Source organism: Panthera leo, chromosome B4 (genome assembly GCF_018350215.1).
Source record: "Panthera leo isolate Ple1 chromosome B4, P.leo_Ple1_pat1.1, whole genome shotgun sequence".
Taxonomy (NCBI): Eukaryota; Metazoa; Chordata; class Mammalia; order Carnivora; family Felidae; genus Panthera; species Panthera leo.
In genome coordinates this window covers 36,462,926-36,486,621 of record NC_056685.1, presented here as the reverse complement: position 1 = coordinate 36,486,621, position 23,696 = coordinate 36,462,926, and the positions used below count along the sequence as shown (strand labels likewise).

Below are 23,696 nucleotides of genomic sequence, written 5' to 3'. Positions count from 1 at the left end.
GTATTTCTCCTTTTGGGGGGATTATAAACTACTTGTATATAAGAACAAAATATGAGAGAGAAGCTGCCTCATTTACCTATAATATGTACAAACCCTTGAAAAAGAGAACACAAAAACTAGAACTTTAGTCACTCGTCAAAATCAGTTACTTCATATGTAGAATAATTTCAATTTGTAGTGAGAATGTAACTGTCTATCATGTAAAGTTGACTCATCGTTGATTATTTATAAATATTAATATGAAGTATTTCTCTCTCCCTAGAAACAAACATGGCTAGTTTTTGGTTTTTTTTTTTTTTAATAGGTTTTTTTTCTGTAAAATGAAAAGAATGGAAAATAGGGAGTTTTTTAAAGAGTATTAAGAATACACAAAATTTTGATTAGTTTGGAGGAATCTTAAAAGAGAAAAGAAACATCTTAAGAATTTAGGAACAAATGAAAATGCCTTTTAAAATGGCATCATTTGAACAAGTCACTGTGTATTATATGTCCAAATAAAATGCTAATCCATAAAATTGATTCTAATTTTTAGCAACAAAATTGTAATCTAGTGTGGGTGGTAGGATTTTTTTTTTTTTGTTTTTAAGAATTTGTGATAGATGTTGCAAGCTGAGAAACAGATATCTCAGGCCTTGGTTTTTTCCTCAACAAATTAAATTTTGTTATTTATGGGTATGGGCATATGTACTCTCGCAAATAAAGACAAAGTAATGGGCATAACAGAATTCAAGTGGAGTCAGTATTAACTGTCATATATTCCTTTGATATATTTTATCAAATGTATAAGTCTTATAAAATCTATATAGGAGACTTTCCAATTATATATTCAAGGCATTGCTTGGATCTTTTAAATATTCCACTCTTATAAAATACTGTATGTTCTTGATACTTTCTTCCTGTGTTCTTCACTCATAAGGGGCATAAACAATCCCAAAAGTGTACGTAAAGTATCAGTTATTTAGAATAGTTCTAGGAAGCAAGAAGATCCAGAAATGAAAATTACGTTGCATCGGCATGCAGTGTACTCACTGTGTGCTCACATTAATGCACTGCTTGTCAGCCTGTATTATAAATCTTAACACACTGCCAGCCATTCTTCTTTAAACTTTCCAAAGTAAGCCATCAGGCAGTAAATTTACATACTGCAGAAAGAATGAATACTTAATAGTGGTTAAGATGCAGTGACATGTGTCAAATCCAAGTAAGCTTCAAAGAAACCCCTCTAAACTGAAATGGAACACCAAAGTTTGTGGGCCTTTTCATTTCCTTAACTTACCTACATAAGAAATCCTGCATTCATTTCTCACTTTCTCAATTATTTTAACTTAGACTTCTAGGTCAGGGTTTCTCAAATTCAACACTTGATGGTTTAGGTTGGATAATTCTTTGTTGTAGGTCGTGGTTCTGTGCACTGTAGGATGTTTAGCAGCATCCTTGGCTTCTAACTAGTACATGCCTGTAGAAACCACCTCCCCCAGTTGTGACAACCAAAAATGTCTCTAGATACTGACAAATGATCCCTGGAAGGGCAAAATCACTTCTGCGTGACAACCATTACTCTAGGTTAGTGACAATGACAAGTTTTTTACATTTTTAGTAAAAGTCACCCTAGCACTATAAGAAGTAGCAAAAGGAACCAAATTAGCACTCTCAAATACCCTTTGTCTTTAATTATTCCAATACAGGGTTATTTCACATTGGTAGTCATGCTACTTTTTCCTGATTATTATACTTTCAGTAACAATTTTATTATGAATTTTACTATTTTGGTCAGCTAAAATTATAGCCCAAACACAGCAGTAGTAAGTTAGGTTTTAACCACTAGTGGTTTTTGCGTGGGATCAGGATACATTCTGTGATATAATCTGTCTCTAACCCTTTCTTACAAAAGATGCCCCAGTGGTCTCCCATACATACTTAATCAAGCTAATGTTTCATTTTGCTCAAGCAAACTCTCAGGAGTTTGAATGTTTATTGCAAAAGCCTGACCTCTCTGTACTTACATAGGGCTTCGCTAATTTGTTGTATTCACTTTTTTCCTTCAGGCACAGGGGCAAAGCCAGGGTCAACCATCCTCAAGTAGCCTAACAGGGGTTCCATCTTCCCTGCCCATACAACATTCTCAGCAGGTGAGAACAACTAACTCATTGCTACATTTTATATATTAATAGTAACCAAAACACTGCTTAACATCTTTTCATGAATTAGATTCCTTACGTAAATAAATGGTTTGCCATGTTCTTGAAAGAAAAATCAAGAGGCATAACATTTCTTTTAGAAACATTTTAGAAAATCTTCCCTTTTGTTTAATGTATTTTTAAATTATCTACTAAATTTAGACATATGTTGAAATTCAAAAGAATCGTTAACTGATATTTATCTGCCTTCTTAAATACATGATTCTACACATAATCTAACAACACAAAGAATGTCAGTTTTCTTTTTATATTTGTGACTTATCCTTTTATGAGCATTTTGCTATTGCTTTCATTGTATTTGACTAATAATGCTATACTCCTTTTTAATTAATTTCTAATCTGTGAGATGGGGTATCAGATTTTATGCTGAGAGAACTGAACAGCTACGTTAGGAACTTTTTAAACATTTTTAAACTTTGATTTGGGGAGTTTATTCCTAAAGGTCCATAGAACTCAAAAGATTATAGTACAGTGCTAATGTATTCAACAGCAAAACTAGTAATTCTAAAATTAAACATGTATAGTTCATTACTGATATTAGTTAATAGCAATTATTTGCATGGGAATAAGGCTTTTTTGACACTATTGAATATTTTAGCTGTTTCAAATAAAATTGATAGCCACCACATTTGTCGTAAAAACTTCCTGATGAACTATTTCATTGACAGTTCCCTGCGAAGTGTGTTTTCCCAGCTACCAAGTCATAAATTGGTTTCTGTTTCTATTAATATTTTATTTTATTGTATTGTATTGTATTTTATTTTATTTTTAATGTTTATTTAGTTTTGAGAGAGAGAACAAGAGACAGAGCATGAATAGGGGAAGGACAGAGAGAGGGAGGGAGACACAGAATCTGAAGCAAACTCCAGGCTCCAAGCTGTCAGCACAGGGCCCGACTCGGGGCTCGAACTCATTAACTATGAGATCATGACCTGAGCCGAAGTCAGAGGCCTAACCAACAAAGCCACCCAGGCACCCCTCTATTAATTTTTTTAAACAGAGCTTTTAATTTTTATTACAGATGATCTCCTTCCAGGCTAGCATGTAATCATATAGTCATTTGATACTAGTTTAAATTAGTTGTTCCTTGTACAGGATTAGTTTGGTTATATGTACATTTATGTGGTGACCAACAAACAGCCCTGTCTACAGAATTTAAAGGCTGGTAATCATATGCTTTGTCTTGCTCCTGCTTTTTCTTTCAGACAAGTAGATGAATCTGTATATAATTACAGTTAAATTTGAGTAGTCACATTTTTGCCAACCTTAACAAATTGTATTTCAGTTCTATTAACAACCTTTAATGAAAATACAAATTAAAAATTACATGAAGCTGTTTTGAGGGCAGAAGTGCTATCAGGTTCCACTCCTACTTTGTTTATCTTTGGACACAGGCCAACACCAATAAACCTGAGTAAATTTAAGTGCTTGCTCTGTTCTTCCTTCTCCAAAGGAATTTGTTATGTATATTATATGTGGGCATATAATATGTATACTTACTAGCAAATGAAGATAGTGAAACAAACCATTCAGTTTATTAGTAAGAAAAATATGTGGGGGTAAAGGGAGGACAATTCCATAAATGGTCAGGTTAAAAGAATTTAGGTAGTTGACTCTTCTGGGAAAAAATGTAGCTAAATATGGCTGTAATACAATCAAAATTTATGTGTCAGTGATGCTTTTTGTAGATACTTTTATTTTGTGAATTATGTTAAATAGAGGATGATATTTAAATAGAATCATAAAATTGGGCCCTCAAATTATATAAGTATATGCAGTCTAGAATACTTAATTTTTTCAGGGTCGCATAGCCAGTAAGTGGATAGAACTAAAAATTATAAGCCAGAATTCAACATTTCTAGAATAGGGTTTTTTTCTATATTAAAGTTCTACAGGGACTTATGATTCTGGAGAGGTACTCAAGAATCTGCATTTATTTGTTTCAGCTACTGGGATTTCATTTTTTTTTTTTTTTTTTAAAGGTTATAAGCTCTGTCTCTGTACTATATGGGTGGAGTTTATTTTTAGATGTGAGTTTCATTTTTTTACACTGTCGGTTTCCAACCCTACCTTCGGAAACCATATCTCTAATTTTATTAGAGTGAGAAGAGAAATGTCCTTTAGCTGAAATTTACTTTATTCCATGGGTTTTTCTGGACTGTAACCAATAAGGGATTGCTTTTTTCATGTTTTGATCAAGAGTCCCTTCTAGTGGTATGTGTATCTTAATGAGGTTCCAAAAATAGCTTCCTCCTACTAGAAAACTTAGTAGCTCTTTGCCATGTATGCCATAAACCACCTTACTTAATAATTTGTTAGAGGGGCACCTGGGTGTCTCAGTCATTTAAGCATCTGACTCTTGATTTTGGCTAAGGTCATGATCCCATAGTCATGGGATCGAGCTCTGTGTCGGGTTCTGAGTATGAAGCCTGCTTAAGATTCTTGCTCTCTCCCACTGCCCCTCTCCCCCACCCATGCTCACTCTCTTATAGCTCAATAAATAAATAAATAAATAAGTAAAATAATAATAATAGAGCCAATAATAATTTTATATTTTATTTTATGATTAATTTTTATACTACTACTACTATTATTATTATTTCTTATTATTATTATTTCTTCCATTGAACCTTCAGGTATTTCTTAACTTTGTGTTCAACTGAGGCTCATGAACATTTTTTCCATCAAGCACCCTTCCTTATTCAATAGATAGTACATAGTCTGTACAGGCTATTTGAACTGGTTTCATGAGGCAGGTTTATACAAAACATGTTTCCAAGTTGCTGTGCTAAACAATACCTATTTGGCTGAAGTGTTGTTTATTAGCCAGTGAGATTGTGCACAAAAAGATGACCATCTATTCCTGGCCTACCCAGGGGTGCCACTTCTCCCTAAATACTCTAAGGTATAATTGGCATACGTGCCTCTCACTCTTATTTTAAGCAGAGTGATGGTACATGTCTATAAAACTGTTATTTCTCAACAGTTCTCTCTCTCTCTCTGTCTCTCTCTCTGTCTCTCTCTCTCTTACACACACACACACACATGCGCGCGCACACACACACACACACACACACACACCAGTAATTAAACAGATTTTTTGTTTTCCTAACTGAGTTCATGCTCCCAAGGACCATGTGCTAGATAGGCACTGAGGGTCAAGATGGATCAGATATGACTACTTTCAAAGAGCCTAAGTAATCTAGTAAACATATATGTCAACTCCTACAAAACAAATAAGCGTAATAGTTAAGATTTATATACAATGTGCAAAGCATTTTACCTGTATTTTTATTTAATCCTTGTATGAACCCTGTAAGTATACTGTCATTATTTTCATTGTGCAGATGGGAGAGCTAAGGTAAGATCTGGAGAAGATGAGTAATTTATCCAAGCTTACACAGCTTATAAGAGGTAGAAACAGAATTTAAATCCAAGTAGTCTGACTCCACAACTCACCACTTAACTGCATCCCAATTATGCCACCAAAGGAGAGAAATTATATCTCTTTCAAGCAGGAAGGGGAATATCAAGAAGGCTTTATGAAAGAGATAGCATTTGAACTGAACTCTGATTGTGAGTTAAACTCATGTAAGAATAAAGAGTGTTCTAGGCCAAAGTGGCGGGGGTGGGGGGGGTCCGTATAAGCAAGGTAGAAAACAACAAAGGTAGAAAACTGAGAACAGAAACCTTTAGTTCAGTCTAGCTAGAACACAAGTAAGTAAGTAAAGGTATAGGTTCATAAAAAAGTTGATTGAATCCACATCTTGATGTAAGCTTGGTTCTGCATTGATAGAAGTGAGAGAGAGTTAAGCATATGCTCATCTGTAAAGTGGTGTATTTTTTTCCTCAAACTTTTCCCTTTCTCTTAGTAAAGAAGGAAATGAACATATTGAAATTTTTATCATATTTGCACATTACGGGCTTTCACTCTCCTTTATTTTGAACAATAAGCAAAAAAATGTTAATGGAATAAAATGAAACTGGTGAAAACATGTGCTTGTAAGGACCTTAAAATAAGTATATGTAGTTGGAGATGTTTATAGACAACATCTGACAGAACTGGTTTTAAAATAAAAGCTAAGAAATTAAATATAGATTTGGTCCTTATTCTTAAGGGAGCAACTTCACTATTCCAGGTTCTATTGTCATTGTGAACAACTTATTCAAAGGTCACTGTAAGGAGGTAATACAAAGATTACATGAATATGAACCTATAAGTTACGACAAAAGCAAAAAAATCCAGCTGTCCTAATGCTATTTATGATGCTTGTCACTGAAAATTTTACACAACTTACAGGGAAAGTATTATACTATGCTCCAGAAAACTAGAGCCTTTGTAGTATAGCTCCAGTGAAGATAAAGAGACTGGTTTATTATGTGGGAAGAGTTTGAATGAGGGAGGCGGAGCAATATTAATATATTATGTTATATATGTTAATATATAATTTATATATATAATATATAAGTTAATATATGTAAGTAAATATATGTTAATATATTTATGTAAATGTGCCATCTTATTTAGAGATGTAAATTAATGACTCAGATAATGGTAGACGTTTCAGTGTGAATTCCTTACAGTTAAAATATATTCAAGTTGACCAAAAAGATTCTCTAGTTTTTTATTCTCCTTTCTCAGTGAAAATATGGAAAATTATTTTATAATCAGAGTTGCCTTATATTTGGATATATATATCTTATTAGTTTTTGAAAATAAATGTTATATAATCAGTAGCCAGTTGTTCCTGATTTAAGTTAAAATAAGAATACATTATCAGAAACAAGAAAAAAACAAACACGACTATTGTCATCATTGTGTGTCAGCATTTTGGGGGGTGATTTTAATTGATACAGTGAGAGCGAAGTAAGAAATAAGTATCAGGAGAACAAAAATATTTACAGATTATCACCTAACAAAATCTAGGATGTTCATTAAGGTGGTCAGGATCATAATATATATAAAACAAATAAAAATAAGTAAGTCTTGGGAATGCAGTGTGTAGCATAGTGACTACAATTGCTATGGTATTGTACATTTGAAAGTTACTAAAAGAGTAGATCTTAAAATTTAAAAGTTCTCATTACAAGAAAAAAACTGTGTGTGGTGATAGATGTTAAGTAGGTTTCTTCTGGTGATCATTTCACAACATACACCTATATTAAATCATTATATGTCAGTTAAATCTCAAGTTTTTATGTATACATATACTTATAAACAAATAGTATATCTTTTTACCAGCAGTATCTAGTTAGTTGTATAGACCAGGACATACGTAAAGCTACTGGTTGTAGCATTATTTTAAGTATCAAAAAAATCAACCAAAATGTTCATCATTAGGATATTGATGCCATTGATAAGTTAAATGAAAATAGCATGTTAGAGAACTGTATTTATAGAATGAACATGCTTTTATTTCAATATGTAATTGTGTGTAAATGACCAGTTATATATAGAAAAAAATCCATAAAGGTGATGACCAAACCATTGATAGTGGTTGCCTCTAGAGAAACGAGGTTAGGATATTTCATTTAACTTAACGATCTGATACGTTGGCTAAGAATTTTTATTACAAGCAGCTATTGTTTTGTGTTAACCAAAACAATTTTAAATTACTTAGAGACATTAGAGAGTCTTGAAAGTCATTTGTGAAGTTCAGATTTTTGTTAGGCCAGAGGGGGCCATTAACTTATTACAAAATTTAGTTTTGGGAGTACAATTATGTACCATACATTAAGTTTAGATGTATTAAACCAGAATGCCTAACATGTGGTTGATTCCTAAATGTCACTTATTCCTTTGCCCTGCTTTGAATTGAGTGATTGTGTCCTTGTTTTCAAAGAAGGAAGTATCTTTTTGGCAGTAAAATGAGCAGTCTCTAAGGTATTACAACTAGTAAATGGTAAAGCTAAAATTCCACATTCAGTGTTTTTCTATTTTGTGGCTGTAATCAGAGCTATTCTTCAAGCAAATTAATTACATGGTTGCAAAAATACAATGAGAGAAAGAGCTTAAAGGGAAGAGATTGGATTTGCTTAATATAGGACCAAAGTAAGAACAGATATCAAAAAAATGGGAAAAACCAGAAGGAGATACTGGAGGAGAGAGGACCTATTTGGATGTGTTATCTAAAGATCTTTGTGAATGACCTACTGTGGGGGTAAGGGGGATGATAGGTGAAGAACCAGTAGTGACTCAAATTCTGAAACATTGGTTAATTGCTCTTCGTGGTACCATCACAAATAAAGAACACCAGAGGAAAAAGAAATAAATGTGTGAAGGGGAATTGATGAATTTGGGTTTGTGTATGTCTTGATTACTAATATTGTCATTTATAGATACAGAAGGCTTTAGGCAAACGTACTTCCTTAGAACCATGCTATTAATGACTTGAAACAAAACTGAATAATTATACTTTATTTTCAGCAGCAGGGAGTACAGCAGACTGCCCCTCCTCAACAGACAGTGCAGTATTCACTTCCACAGACATCAACCTCCAGTGAGGCCACTACTGCACAGCCAGTCAGTCAGTCTCAGACTCCACAGGTCTTGCCTCAAGTATCATCTGGAAAACAGGTAGCTCTTCATTTCTAAATAGATGCTAAATGGAATCTCCATGTAATTTATATTTTCTCATGGATAGGCTTCTATCTTCTCTAATGTTGAAATACCAAAGTTGGTTATTTTCACCACAAAAATGAATTGACAATTGTTCCTTTTGTGCACATGAATTAGTTAATGTAAATAGGTACATACTGACAGCATTCACAATCCAAAAATGCTTAACTTTTAGGTTTATCAGTCTGAAGTCAGTTGGACAAGTATTAGAACTGGTGGGTTAAGTAACAGTGCTTGGTAACTGAACCTATGACATTTTCTAGAATTGAGTTAGCTATATCTAATTATTCTAGGTTTACAACTATGCTGTATTTTTCATGCAGATTTATGCATTTTTTTCCTCTTTCATTGCCTACTGACAGTAAGTCATAAAAACCCCTTATATGGAATCATGTTCTGTTGTTCTGAGTCGTCCTTTGAATCACTTGAAAAGTGCCCTTTTGAAGGTATATTCTACTGGATGACCTATTTTAAACTTTAACGTTGGGGCTTGTTGTCCTTGTATTTTGGCACAATGTATTGTTTCTGTCGTATTTCATCGCATCTGAGATACTGTCAGTTGTCAAATGCACCATTATGTTATGTAACCAAGTACTGACACACCATTAATTGTAAGATACATCTTAGTTTCACAAAGGTTAAAATGACCAGGTGGTAGAGAGGGATGATTCCATCCTAGAGTCAGTGAAATATGGTACTCATACCTACTTTCATTGGCCAGTGTTAGACTTAAGAATTGTAGAAGCAAAAAATAAAAATAAAAAAAATAAAGAATTGTAGAAGCAATACAGATTGAAATCTAATTCCAGTAAGAAGGAATTTCATTTGAATTTCAGTAACTACTATAATAGCAGTCATAGATGTAGTGACAACAAATATACCAATGGATTAGGGTATGTGAAATATGTCTAAATAGAGCTGTAAAAAAACAAACTCTGCTTTCGGAAGTGTCTTCTTTTATTGTCAAACGATGAAACATTAGTAAAATTTCCTACAACAAAAGATTTGAAACAGCCGGTCTGTCAGCCTCTCTGTCTCCTGTTATCCTTTCCCTATTCTTGTGTGGCACATTAACTTAAACTAATGTATGCAGGTTTGGGTTTTTGGTTTTTTTTTCCTTCTTTTTGGCTAACACATAAATCTTGCTTTTGGCAGCCTTGCTTTTTTCTTTTCTTTTCTTTTTTTTTTTTTTTTTTTTTTTTTTTTAAGTCTGTCTGTTTTGTTTTTCTTTACCTTCCCAGCTTCCAGTTTCCCAGCCAGTACCAGCTATCCAAGGCGAACCTCAGATCCCAGTTGCGACACAACCCTCAGTTGTTCCAGTCCACTCTGGTGCTCATTTCCTCCCTCTGGGACAGCCACTCTCTACTTCCTTACACCCCCAGTATCCTGTCTCTCAAATTCCCATATCAACTCCTCATGTGTCTGCGGCTCAGACAGGTTTCTCATCCCTTCCCGTTACAATGGCAGCTGGCGTTAATCAGCCTCTGCTCACCTTGGCCTCATCTGCTACGGCAGCTGCGATCCCAGGGGGACCAACTGCGGTTCCTAGTCAGCTTCCAACCCTTCTGCAGCCTGTGACTCAGCTGCCAAGTCAGGTTCACCCACAGCTCCTGCAACCAGCAGTTCAGTCCATGGGAATACCAGCTAACCTTGGACAAGCTGCTGAGGTTCCACTTCCCTCTGGAGATGTTCTATACCAGGTATTGTTTTGGCTAGCAAAAAGGAGGGCACCAGAGGGTTTGGTTCTAATAGTAAACCATCAAGGACTTGAAAACCTAATAGTTGAGTGTCAAAATAACTAGCAGTAACAAAAGTGTAGCTGATCTCAACTAGAGAAGCTAATACAGTAAAATTCAGAGAAAAGATAGGATAGTAATGTTGAATGATTCATTTCCATTTTTCTCAAGACACTTCCTTGGAGGAAGATGGTTCTCTCAATATTTGATGTAAGCTGACTAAATGCTAGATATGGCTAATAAGAGAGTAAGTACATCAGGCTACTTTTTTTTTTTTATAGGTAAGGTAAATAGAGTTGCCAACATGGTACCAATAAAAAGCTTCAGATTAGCCTGTCTTGATATGACTAGAATGATTACCTTGAAGAGTTTTTGCATTCTCCCACTTTAGATTGGCTAGAAAACTGATATTTTTCTAGAAGGAATTAGTTTGTTCCTCCTATTTAAATCTGAAAGAGGAGAAAAACCAGTAATTTAAAGTGTAGTTGTAGAGTCCCGTCCCCTAAATTGAAACCAGTATACCATTTCATTTCAAGAATCATCTTTAAATCTCCTTTAAATTATTAGAAAGAGATGGGACTACTACTATTCTTCTTTACTATGTGCTTTCGTTTTTTGTTGGTTTGTTTGGTTGGTTGGTTGGTTTTTTGTGCATGTCTTGCTGTTTTGCTAATTTGATGTCCCAACCTGCACTAACTCACCTTCCTCATTTCTGTCACAGGGCTTCCCACCTCGACTGCCACCACAATACCCAGGAGATTCAAATATTGCTCCCACTTCCAGCGTGGCTTCTATTTGCATCCCTTCTACAGTCCTATCCCCTCCCATGCCGACAGAAGCACTGGCTACACCGGGTTACTTTCCTACAGTGGTGCAGCCTTTTGTGGAATCAAACCTTTTGGTTCCTGTGGGCAGTATAGGAGGACAGGTTCAAGTGTCTCAGCCAGCAGTGAGTTTAGCACAACAAGCCCCCACTACATCCTCCCAGCAAGCAGCTCTGGAGGTAAATGGAATTACTGCATGTTTATATATATAAAACACACACACACACACACACACACACACACACACACACACACACACACAATGGGATAAAAATGACAAAGAAGAAACATAAGGTTCCCCTGTTTAGAACTCATGTGGAGACTATTTTCAAACTAACTTCTAAATGACTTTTTCTTCCAGCAGAATGAAATGCCATTGTGGGGGCCTTGTTGCCACTGGCTGTTCTGTTGGGAAGTGAGTGTGCCTTGGAGAAGATTAACCCTATTAGCACTTCACTTCTCTAGCTAGTACTTTAGTCATTATTCTTAATCCTTTCACAAATTCTTGCCATGGCAGTCATAAAAGTATCTTATCCTGCTGTGCTCCCAGTAATCATTTTTGCCCTATTAGGAGAAAGATAGGAATCATCTTTGCACTTTGCTCTGCCTGTCCTGTTGCACACTTCTAGGAAGATGCTGGCTGCATGCAAGTTGTACTTTCTCACTCCCTAGCAGCTATGTCGGCTGATGTCACACCATGCAGTCTATACCGAGACTTAGCTTTAGAAACTTCCTTTGGAATTTTAAGACCACTGTCTTTAGATGCTGAATATTGAGAATTACTAGTAAATTTAGTGCTTCTAGGACTTGGGAGGGATAAGAAAAAAAAAGTGTAGCTTATTGGAGATGATGAATAATAAAATGTATTACTGCCAAGATTTCCATTATCCTTTCTATTTACAGAGTACTCAGGGAGTCTCTCAAGTTGCTCCTCCAGAGCCACTTCCAGTGGCACAGGCACAACCTACCACTTTGGTCTCTTCTATAGACAGGTATGTAAAAGTAAAATTCTCCTTCCTTAACTGGTAAGTGGTATAAAACTTCAAAACATCAAACCTTTAAACACTGAACTTTATTTTTCGAAGTGCACATTCAGATGTTGCTTCAGGAATGAGTGATGGCAATGAGAATGTCCCATCATCCAGTGGAAGGCATGAAGGGAGAACTACAAAACGGCATTATCGAAAGTCTGTAAGAAGTCGCTCTCGTCATGAAAAGTCCTCACGTCCAAAATTGAGAATTTTGAATGTAAGTATTGCTACTGTGTGAGTTTCATATAGTTACTTAATGTCATTTAAATATTTCTAAGGCTCAGGTATAGTTATGAAAGTTTAGAATTTTCTAATCACCCAAATAATACTGTTAAATTCCATATTTTTATGGTAAGGCACTATCTACCTTTTAGAAAAAGTTTTAATTTGTAGAACAGAGACTTTACACTCCTTCCAGACCCTTCAGTGGAAGATGAGGAAATAGCTCAAAGGCCAATATTTTCTTAACGTTTTCTTGCTACCAGTTTAAGAGGTAAATACCAACAAGTCTTCAGGGAATGGTGGTAGCATGAGGCTTAAGTTCAAGTGATAATCTGCATTACTTTCTTAAATTTAGTAATGGAATAATATGTAATATGGCTTAGATATGAAGTACTTTTTCTTTTTTTTCTTTTTAGGTTTCAAATAAAGGGGACCGGGTAGTAGAATGTCAGTTAGAGACTCATAATCGGAAAATGGTTACATTCAAATTCGATTTAGATGGTGACAATCCTGAGGAGATAGCAACAATTATGGTATGTCTGCATTTGGAGTTCCAAATTTTGCTTTAGTACTTTTTTAATAACCACTGCCCTAAGCAAATGTGCAATATTTTGTTATCTGTTTTGCCAGTTCTGTATTTATTTCAACGTGAATATAATTAGCACACCAAACCTGTGATTTAGAGATATTTTTGTCTAGGACCTGTCTAAGTGTTGAAGAATTAACTTACATATCAATGAATAATAGTACAGGTGGTGTGCAGATAGGGCAGAAGTTACAAAAGTGGCAACTGGAATGACTTAAAACATGAATAACACTCTACTAATCAGACTGACATCACATTTCTTTTACAGGTGAACAATGACTTTATCTTAGCAATAGAGAGAGAGTCCTTTGTGGATCAAGTACGAGAAATTATTGAAAAAGCTGATGAAATGCTCAGCGAGGACGTCAGTGTGGAACCAGAGGGTGACCAGGGATTGGAGAGTCTACAGGGAAAGGATGACTATGGCTTTGCAGGTTCTCAGGTAAGTTCAGCATTCCCATAGTGAAGCTTTGTTTATTTAAAATATTGCTATAGTGTTAAATTTGCCATGCAACATGTTCAATGATACCACATTACATCAATGGCTAAAATTATCAAATATTTATGTCCTCTTTGCATGGGGCCAATTGCTTTGCCCAATCTTTAAGATTGTGTTTAGGGGCGGTGGGGGGAAAGATTGTGTATGAGAATGAATTTGGTCACTTTTGTTTGTTGTAGAAATTGGAAGGAGAATTCAAACAACCAATTCCTGCATCTTCTATGCCACAGCAAATAGGTGAATTTCTTTCCTTTCCATGTTTGCTTTTAGCTTTGACCTAAGAAATTTTATACTAATGAAATCTTAAATCTTCATGTTGGTGACAATATATAGATAATGCAGTTAAATGGTTTCTTTTTACAGGCATTCCTACCAGTTCTTTAACTCAAGTTGTTCATTCTGCTGGAAGACGGTTTATAGTGAGTCCTGTGCCAGAAAGCCGATTACGAGAATCAAAACTTTTCACTGGTGAAATATCAGATACGGGTAAGGAATTGCTTCTACCACAAACCTATATCAATCCCATATCATCTCTGCTATACTGGAAGCTTGGTCATCAAGCAATAATTCAAATGATGACATAGACAATAAAGAAGAGTAGAAAATTGAGATTATAATCAATAGGCAAACATGGAGGAGCGAAATAGAGGATGAATAGAGAGGATTAAAGAACAAGAGCCAGAAAGGACAGCCACCCTAGATATAGCTTGTGTAATAAATAATACGTAGATACATTAATATGTTTTGTTTCTCCATTTAGGACTATTGTATATGCTTTGAGGTTGCTCTTTTTTTATCTTTCTTTTTTCTCTTTTTTGAAAATTTTTTTAAATTTTCTTTTACCCTCAAAATAGCTATTCATACAAGCTAACTTATTTTCATCAAACTGCTCTTTTACTCTGCTGTTTTAGAAAAAGCCTGTCATTTCCTCGGGAGAAGTTTTAAACCTTGTTGGTATGTGGCAGTGTTGGTAACCCAAAAACAGATTGTTAGGACAATTTTGAATCTACCCTTTTAAAATGGACTGATTATGAATTTTGTATTCTCCTTTGCAGTTGCTGCCTCAACATCCCATGGCGCTGGAATGAACTTGTCTCATTCTGCTTCATCCCTTAGCCTACAACAGGCGTTTTCTGAACTCAGACATGCCCAAATGACAGAAGGGCCCAATACAGCACCTCCCAACTTCAGTCATACAGGACCAACATTTCCAGTAGTACCTCCTTCCATGAGTAGCATTGCTGCAGTCCCAACCACAGCAGCAGCCACACCTTCAATATCAGCCCCTGCAACTAGCAGCCCTCTTAATGACATGTCCACATCAGTAATTCAGTCTGAGATTCCAGTGCCCACTGAAAAAGGGATTGGTGGAGTTGCCACCTGCACAGGTGTGATACCGTCAAGTGGTCTCCCTGTACCTCCTATATCTGAATCACCAGTATTTTCCACTGTGGTTTCAAGCATTACAATACCTACAGTTGTCTCAATATCAACAACATCCCAGCCAGTTCAGGCTTCTACATCTGGGAGTGTTGTTTCTAGCATAGGCACTTTGCCATCTATACCAGTTTCAACGTTAGCCTCTGCTGCGGGCAGTGCTGCTGTCTCAGGTGCTAAGCCTCCACCTGTAGTATCTCAACAAGCGACAGGCAGTACTTCTGGGGTAGCCACGTTAACATCCATTGCTGCCACCACTCCATTCCCGAGCATAGCTTCCCAGCTGCCTCTTCAGCTGAGCAGCAGCACCTCTGCTCCTACTCTAGCTGAAACAGTGGTGGTTAGTGCACACTCACTAGATAAAACATCTCATAGCAGTACAACTGGATTGGCTTTGTCCCTGTCTGCATCATCATCTTCCTCCCCTGGAGCAGGATTATCTAGTTCTGTTTCTCAGCCTGGTGGGGTGCATCCTTTGGTCACCCCATCAGCTATAGCTTCTACTCCTGTCCTTCCTCAAGCAGGAGGACCTACTTCTACACCTTTATTACCCCAAGTACCTAGTATCCCACCTTTGGTACAACCTGTTGCCAGTGTGCCTGCTGTGCAGCAGACACTAATTCATAGTCAGCCTCAACCAGCTTTACTTCCCAACCAGCCCCACACTCACTGTCCTGAAATAGATGCTGACTCACAGCCCAAGGCTCCTGGAATTGATGACATAAAGACTCTAGAGGAAAAGCTGCGGTCTCTCTTTAGTGAACACAGCTCATCTGGAGCCCAACATGCATCTGTCTCACTGGAGACATCACTGGTAGTAGAGACCACTGTCGCACCAGGCATCCCAACCACTGCTGTTGCACCAAGCAAGCTCATGACTTCTACTACAAGTACATGCTTACCACCAACAAGTTTGCCATTAGGGACAACTGGTTTGTCAGTTATACCAGTGGTCACACCTGGACAAGTTTCCACCCCAGTCAGCTATGTGTCCGCCCCAGTCACCACTACGTCAGGAGTGAAAGCTGGAACTGCTCCATCAAAGCCACCTTTAACTAAAGCTCCAGTAAGATTCTTGTTTTGAAATAATTTGATAAATATGATTATTCTTTCCCCCAACCCCGTAAGTGCCTTTTTTCAACTCAGCCTTGCAAATTAGAAATGTAGTTATAAAGATGGCCTGGCCTATAGTAGACATTAAGTGTTTATTAAATAAATTGAAAATTATTTTAGGATATATATACATTGAACACAAGAGACCTCCTTTTTTTGGAATATGGCAAGATTTGGGGGTTAATTATATTACATGATTTTCTAAGGCTATATAATAATCAGGTAAAATACAGACGTTCCTTCCTCATTGGCACCAGCTAAAGAAATCTGTATCCCAAAAGGAAGCTAAATGCTTCTGCTAGCAATTATACATAGTAATAGCAGTTTACAGTGATCTTTGTTTCAATGAGAATGAAGCAGATTTTCTGCTTTGCTTCAGTTCCACAGTTGTACAATTTGGGGTGTACAAAAACTGGAAGTTGGTGATGAATTTCATATACAGGGAAAAAGAATCTAATCCTAGGAATAAGTTAACTAAAATGTGTTTTCCAATTCCGCTATGGTGGATTTCCTCTCCTTCTATCTTTAATCTCTCTGATCTTCTCCAAATAACAAGGCTGTGTTTTTTCTACTATATTCTGTGCTTCACTTATCTTTCTGCATTGCCATTGATTGTAAAATTCTTCTTATAGTCGGCCAGTAATAGAGGCTGTGTACAAATTGCTTAATAGTGTTAGATTTCTGATGACTTTTGTTATCAGACCTGCCCCTTGGTTATTTCTGAATTGTTTTCTCAGAAAAGTCTTTGTTTTAGGAAAAGCCTGATGATACTGTACCAAAACAGTGGCTCAAGAATAACTGTGCCTCTCATGTCCATACAGCCTTTGATTCTGTTTTCCCTAGGGAATAACCTTCCACTAAATTTTACTATTCATTTTATTGGTATGTAGTAGTAACCCCATAATAGTATCATGGTTATAATGTCCTTTATTTAAGATAGATACCAGAATATAAGCCAGATGACAATCATGCCTTAACTATAGATATATTTTATTCTTATATTTCTGCATTTGAATTAGTTGATTTACTGGCCAGTATATAGTCTTTCTCATGGACTTGAATTTCCCTTCATTGTCTGTAGGTGCTGCCAGTGGGTACTGAACTTCCAGCTGGTACTCCACCCAGCGAGCAGCTGCCACCTTTTCCAGGACCTTCACTAACTCAGGTGCCCCAAGACTTGGCAGATTTCTTTTTGTGCTCCTACTTTTTCCTTCACAAAGCTTATTTAAATTCTCCATTGCATGATCTTGGCTTCTGGCTCCTCTTTAGTTTTGACTTAGTAACAACTTTCTCTTAAAACAGTGTATATAGCTAATGATCCAGGCCTTATTTAAAGTAAGAAGCTTCGTGGTTCTTTTGTTCAAGTCATCTAGAACACATTTGACATTAATATTTTTTCATATTTTATGAAGAAAGAAAATAGCAGGGTTTACATTTTACCAGACAAATATAACTCCTATCATTCACAGTTTTCTAGAATAGTGAAATTGCATCTGATGAATGAGATTAGGCTCTAGACCATTGTGGAAGTAAAAAATTACAAGTAATCAGAATTAACTTTGAAAGTTCCTTAGGAAAAGATAACTGATAATGCCCCTTTTCTGTGAGTTCAGTCAACCAGTTTTTTCTCTAATGTTTGACATTTCTTTCAGTGACCAACAAATAAAGTAATTGGCTTAAATATAGATGGATATAAGGGTCATGTTTCATGAAAAATATGTCTTTTATCTTTCAATACAAAACCTACACAGTTTAGTTAGCATGAGATTACTCATACAGGAACTGAGAGCAGTGACATGAATGTGAGATTCCTGTTTCACACTCAGATCTGCTCATTGGGTCTACCCAATGGTGATCAGAATTGCCTGCAATATTTAAATTATCATTTCCCTTTTCTACCCTACCCCACCACCCCACACATTTATTTAGTTGAAGTCCCGTAAGGAAAGTAGTTATTATGAAGCCATTATAACCATGAAAAAGCTTCTGCCGTGAGCAAAGTAGTAAACATTGAAACTAAAACAGGAATTTATTTTAGAATTATATAGAAGAAAAACATAAATTGCTAACACAAGAAGTCTGGATTTATCACTTCTACAGCTGTACAGTAGAATATAAAGAACTTGCCATGATAGAGTAATAACTCCAAAGAGAACTCACTCCATCAGTCACCACATTTTGGAAAAAATACATTGTGAAAGTCTGTAAGTTAGGGGTTTTACACCTGTTTTCTCATTAAAAACATGTATTCAGACACGTATTCAGGCTCAAATGTGATGAGAAACAGCAAATAAGATGTGAGGAGGTGAGGTTTAGTGGATAATGCCTATATAGAGAGGGAGAAGGATAAATGAAGGCTGTAGAAGAATAAGTGATAGAAGCCAAAATAGATGTGGGATTATGGCCTGTATCAAAAGTAAAAAGTTACTGGCCTTGTGATGAATGGTGGTAAGACCTGGTTAACAGGTTGGAATGCCCAGACCTCCAGTTCCTTTTTGCTGCCATTTATAGGGTATAAGAAGTATAGATTAAGACCTAAAGAAAAGAATAGTATCCTTGATAGTGATCAAATACATTAATGCCATCTTTTATTCATAAGGACAAGTTCTCAGAAAGATGTACCAAACTGAAAAAGAAAAAATTAATCTACCAAAATATCTTGATACATTTTTCAGAATATATATATTTTAAGTTTATTTACTAGCAGGGTGAGAGGCAGAGAGAGAAAGGAAGAGACAGAATCCCAAGCAGGTTCTGTGCTATCAGTGCAGAGCATAATGTGGGGCTCAGTCTCATGACCCATCAGATCATGACCTTAGCTGTAATCAAGAGTCAGATACTTAACCAACTGAGTCCCCCAGGCACCCCCAGAATATATTTTTAAAGAGAGGACAGGTAGAAACTTTTGTATCACTTTAAGGAACATCAAACATAGACTTCAAAACTGTAAAAACATAAATATGACTGAATTTCTCTAAGGCTTGGGAAATTGACATAAAATATCATTCAAGCAATATAAGTTAATATTTAATATATTGAGTTTTATATTCAGTGACTAGACAGATGTTACGTTGTGTCAATCTAAAGCATCAAAGAGTATTCCTTATTTAGATGAGCTATATGTAGTGCTTCTGAATATGCCAAAGACCTCTACTTATTGTAGTTGTTTCATTCAGTCCCAGCAACCTCTGGAAGATCTTGATGCTCAATTGAGAAGAACACTTAGTCCAGAGACTGTTGTGGTGACATCTACAGTTGGGGTAAGTTTTGAAAATTTTGCCAGAATCTTTCCATAATCCTAATATATCACATTCCTAAAACATACTCTAACCTATTAATACCTTTAACACCTACAGAGTTAAAAGCATTAATTCAGAGTCTTTGCTTATTCCAGCAAACAGAAATAAAGCAGATTAAGATTAACACTGACCCAGTGGTATAACTGTGGAAAATATTTTATTGATTTGAAAGGTACTTTTCTTGTCTTGCCTCTGGTTAGAATTATACCATAGATGAATTCTATGGGTTTTGTATTTATGCTTTGGAGGAAGCTGTGCTTTAAAAGTTAACTTCTTCCTTTTAAGCTTGTGATACAATAATGTTCTGATTAAAACTATTTTTTTCTATTATTATCCAAGTTATACTCTTAAGTATCCCAGGATAAAAACAAACAACAATATAGAAGCAACTCAATTTTTTCTTAAAATTTTTTTGTTTTTGTTTTTTTTTTTTACATCAGACTTACTTTTAGGCTTAAAAAAAAAAAAACTCTGTTGGACACAAGTGTTTCTTCACATATACTATATTTCTGTTGCCCTTTATAAAAACCAGAGGAAAGGCAGCATGGCAACAGTTTAAGAGTGACTGAAGCTAAAGATTTTGTGGTATCTGTGTGTATGTGTTTTGCAGCCTGTGTCCGTGGTGGCTCCAGCAGCAGTTACAGAAGCAGGAACACCGCCTCAGAAGGATGGTGAGAAGCATCCTTCTTCCTCTTATGTTATACCATTTCCAGTCCTCTTTATAATTGATTATAGAATTTACTATCTCAAAGACATTCTTAAGAATGTAGGTGTATTTGGAACAGTTTTAAAGAACAATTTTACGTATTTCATAACTTAGGAACTTTAATACTAATATTTGGAACATGTAATATTAGCATGCAAAAGGTAATGATAGTTTCTCGGAATAAGACCCTTTGTTATTAGCTAGGATAGACCCTTGCTAAGAGAGAGAAGGAAATTCAGGCCTATTTATAAAAGTTAATTTACCTTAATCTCTTGGCTTTTGTGACACTAGATAGATAGAGGTAGAGATAAGCTTGACTAGCATGGATGCTAGAAATACAAATATATATTGTAATCAGTTTAAACATTATTTTTTTCCATTTCTGGAGTCTTTAGAATTGGCGTGTTTGTACACAGTCTCTTGGCAAAGCATATTTCCAGATTTTGTAACAACTTAAAATTGCCATGAGAACTTTTATGAGCATGCTCTTGGTCATGAGTTCATATCAGCTACTTCTTTTCTGAATTTTGTTGTAAATCTCTTTTCACTGCATCACCAGTCCCCCCACAAAGTAGGAAATTTAAAGCTTCTATTTTCTGTCACCTTTTCTCTTAGAACCATTTATATTCAAAAGGGAAAATAATTAAACATGAGCTGTATTTATTCAGTGTGCTTTTGTGTAACACTTAATATTGTTCCTTTTGTAGTTTATCCATTCTCCTCACTACCACCTACATATGTTTCCCTGTATAACTATTAATAAGATTACCTGAATACTCAGATCTTTCTTTCTTCCTTAAATTCTGAATTTCACTTAAAACCTCTCTAAATTATCTTCAAGGCAATTATATTCTGAATTCACTCTCATTTTAAAAGAAGTGACTTGAAAATCAATGGAGGGGCACCTGGGTGGCTTAGTTGGTTAGTGTCTGATTTCGGCTCAGGTCATGATCTCACAGTTCATGAGTTCAAGCTCCGCATCAGGCTCTCTGCTTTCATTGAAAAGCCCATTTTGGATCCTCTTGTCTCTCTCTGTCTCTGTCCTTCCCCCGCTCATGTGCATCCCCTCCCCACCCACCAAAAAATAAATAAACATTAAAAAAAAAATCATTGGAACAGACTAGAGAAGTTTAGAAATGGACAAACTATAAAGAAGAAATATGAAAAAGGTGGGCTTTTAAATCAGTGAGAAAACGCTAGGATATTTCAATAAATGCTTTGTGACAACTGAACAACCATCTGGAAGAAAGCTTAGATGCCAGCCTTGACCAACATAAATTCCAAATAGGTCAAAGATGAAAAATGATAATGTAAAATAGTGCTGTAAAAAAACATACAAGAAATCTTTTTCTTTTCTTTTTTTTTTTTTTAACTGTCTGAAGTAGGATCAACAAACTTTCTGTAAAAGGCCAGAAAGTTGTATATTTCAGGCTTTGCTGGTCATATAGTCTCTGTCACAATTACTCGAATGTCCTATTATAACCCAAAAACAGCATAGGCCATACGTAAATGAATGAGTTTGGCTCTGTAGTCTAATAAAATTTATTTACAGAAAGAAGCTGTGGGCTGAATTTGGTCCATGATCATAGTTTGCTGATCCCTGATACAGAAGCAATAATAGATTCAAAACTTTCTGCATGGAAAAAAAAGCCATGATGTCCAAAGATAAATGAAAAACTGGGCAGTGGTGGGTATTCATATCACAGAAAAGACTAGTAAGTGATAGCATTTCTAAACCTCTCATTGGTAAACTTAGAAGTTTAATAGCCACCAGTGACTTAACACAACCTCTTTAGAGATCAATTTAGTAATGTGTCTCCAAGTTTTAAATGGGTATGATTCAGCACATCCATTCTTAGGTATTCCACAGATTCATAAGAAAATACTTGGTAGAACACTTATAATAGCAAGAAGTTCTGAAAAACTTAAATGTCCATCCACAGAAGCCTGTTTAAAATATGGTACTTTGTATACATATAGCATACATACAGACAGACATAAAACACTGCAGCCATTAAAAAGAATGAGAAATCAATATGGAATGCTAAGATACATTGTAAAAATATCAAAATCAGTGTTGTATAAAATTGAGCTTACTAGTTGTATAAAATAAAGAAAATGCTTGTATATGTCTATATTATCTCTAGGAAAAAAAACCTCAAGTGGTTGTCCTTAGAAAGGATGACCTAGGTGGCTTGAAAGTTGTTCAAAACTATTTATCAGTGATTCTGACACCTTGTACTTCCTGTTCTAAGATTTTTGCCTAAGTGTTGTATAAACCAAGTTGTCATAGATGATTTTCATTTTAAAAATGCGTCTTTGATATCCTAAGTAAAATCTCATAATTCTCTTCATTTATTTTTATCTTTGAGTTAAAGAATGAGTAATTGAATTCTTACTACCCATTAACCTTAGTTTTTATAGTATCTCTTATGTTGTAGTTAAGCCTTGAAGCTGCTTTGCTTATATGTAACTTTTATTCCTCCAAACAATAACATATCATCTGTACATGTGTACAAGGAAAAGTAGAGGACTAATGATAAATTTTCAGACTTTGACAGTATTTCACAAACAGTATCTTTCAGACTAAAGGTATCTAGTAAGGAGAGTAAATAATAACTATTTTCCTTTTTGGACAAAGCCCAAGGAGAAAAGAAGGTAAGGAAATTTTCCTTGCCTCAGACCATTTTTCTCACCTCATAGGTACTTTTATTTTGCTGTATTTCTGACCAAAAGGAAAAGAAGCTAACTAAAAAGAGATGCCAACTTAAGTTCTTTTTCTCCTCCATGTACTTGTTTCAGTTTCTCAAATCACAGAAGGTCCTGTCCTGGGAACTAGTTCAGGAACTGGTGTTTTTAAGATGGGACGATTCCAGGTAAGACCATTACTTTCCCTTGCCTTGATTTCCTCTTTGGGGTGAATAGGTATATAATAAAATTATTACCTACCTTTGGGACACAATTGCCAATTTGATGATATATCTTTTTTATAGTTCTTTATCATTTTACCCTCTTAAAAATAATACATGTTTAAAAAAAAAAACCTTCTGGGGCACCTGGCTGGCTCAGCCAGAAGAGCATGTGACTCTTGATCTCAGGGTCATGAATGTGAGCCCCACATTGGATGTAGAGATTGCTAGAAATAAATAAATATGTAAACTTTAAAAAATAATAATAATACATGCCAATTAAAGGAATGCAGAATACTTAGTACAGTAGAGAAACAGTATACTGTCTACCCCATCTTCCTACCTACCTCCTCCACCCAGGATTACTTTTTAGGGTGTGTTTCTCCTCATTCCTTTTTCTATGTACATGTGTGTACAATTGACCCTGCTTTTCTGAATGAGATTTTACAGCTTTTTTCCCCAATCTAGTAGTTGGTTCACCTAACCCATTCTCCTATTATTAGTCATTAGGTTGTTT

General features: G+C 35.6%; 1 protein-coding gene across 11 annotated transcripts in view; it reads left to right on the top strand.

Annotated features, from left to right (window-relative positions):
* WNK1 (WNK lysine deficient protein kinase 1) overlaps positions 1–23,696 on the top strand; it is a 160,790-nt gene that overhangs the window by 123,289 nt on the left and 13,805 nt on the right. For 5 of the 11 annotated variants that reach the window (XM_042945448.1, XM_042945453.1, XM_042945450.1 and 2 more), the window contains 15 exons: positions 2,046–2,129; positions 8,626–8,775; positions 10,059–10,517; positions 11,275–11,556; positions 12,281–12,369; positions 12,463–12,625; positions 13,047–13,163; positions 13,485–13,658; positions 13,895–13,952; positions 14,079–14,201; positions 14,771–16,218; positions 17,347–17,430; positions 19,442–19,525; positions 20,175–20,235; positions 23,073–23,146. In XM_042945448.1, coding sequence (XP_042801382.1) covers positions 2,046–2,129; positions 8,626–8,775; positions 10,059–10,517; positions 11,275–11,556; positions 12,281–12,369; positions 12,463–12,625; positions 13,047–13,163; positions 13,485–13,658; positions 13,895–13,952; positions 14,079–14,201; positions 14,771–16,218; positions 17,347–17,430; positions 19,442–19,525; positions 20,175–20,235; positions 23,073–23,146 — 3,450 coding nt within the window. The remainder of the gene's footprint in view (positions 1–2,045; positions 2,130–8,625; positions 8,776–10,058; positions 10,518–11,274; positions 11,557–12,280; positions 12,370–12,462; positions 12,626–13,046; positions 13,164–13,484; positions 13,659–13,894; positions 13,953–14,078; positions 14,202–14,770; positions 16,219–17,346; positions 17,431–19,441; positions 19,526–20,174; positions 20,236–23,072; positions 23,147–23,696) is intronic. The other 6 variants (XM_042945455.1, XM_042945457.1, XM_042945451.1 and 3 more) reach the window with 5 other exon arrangements.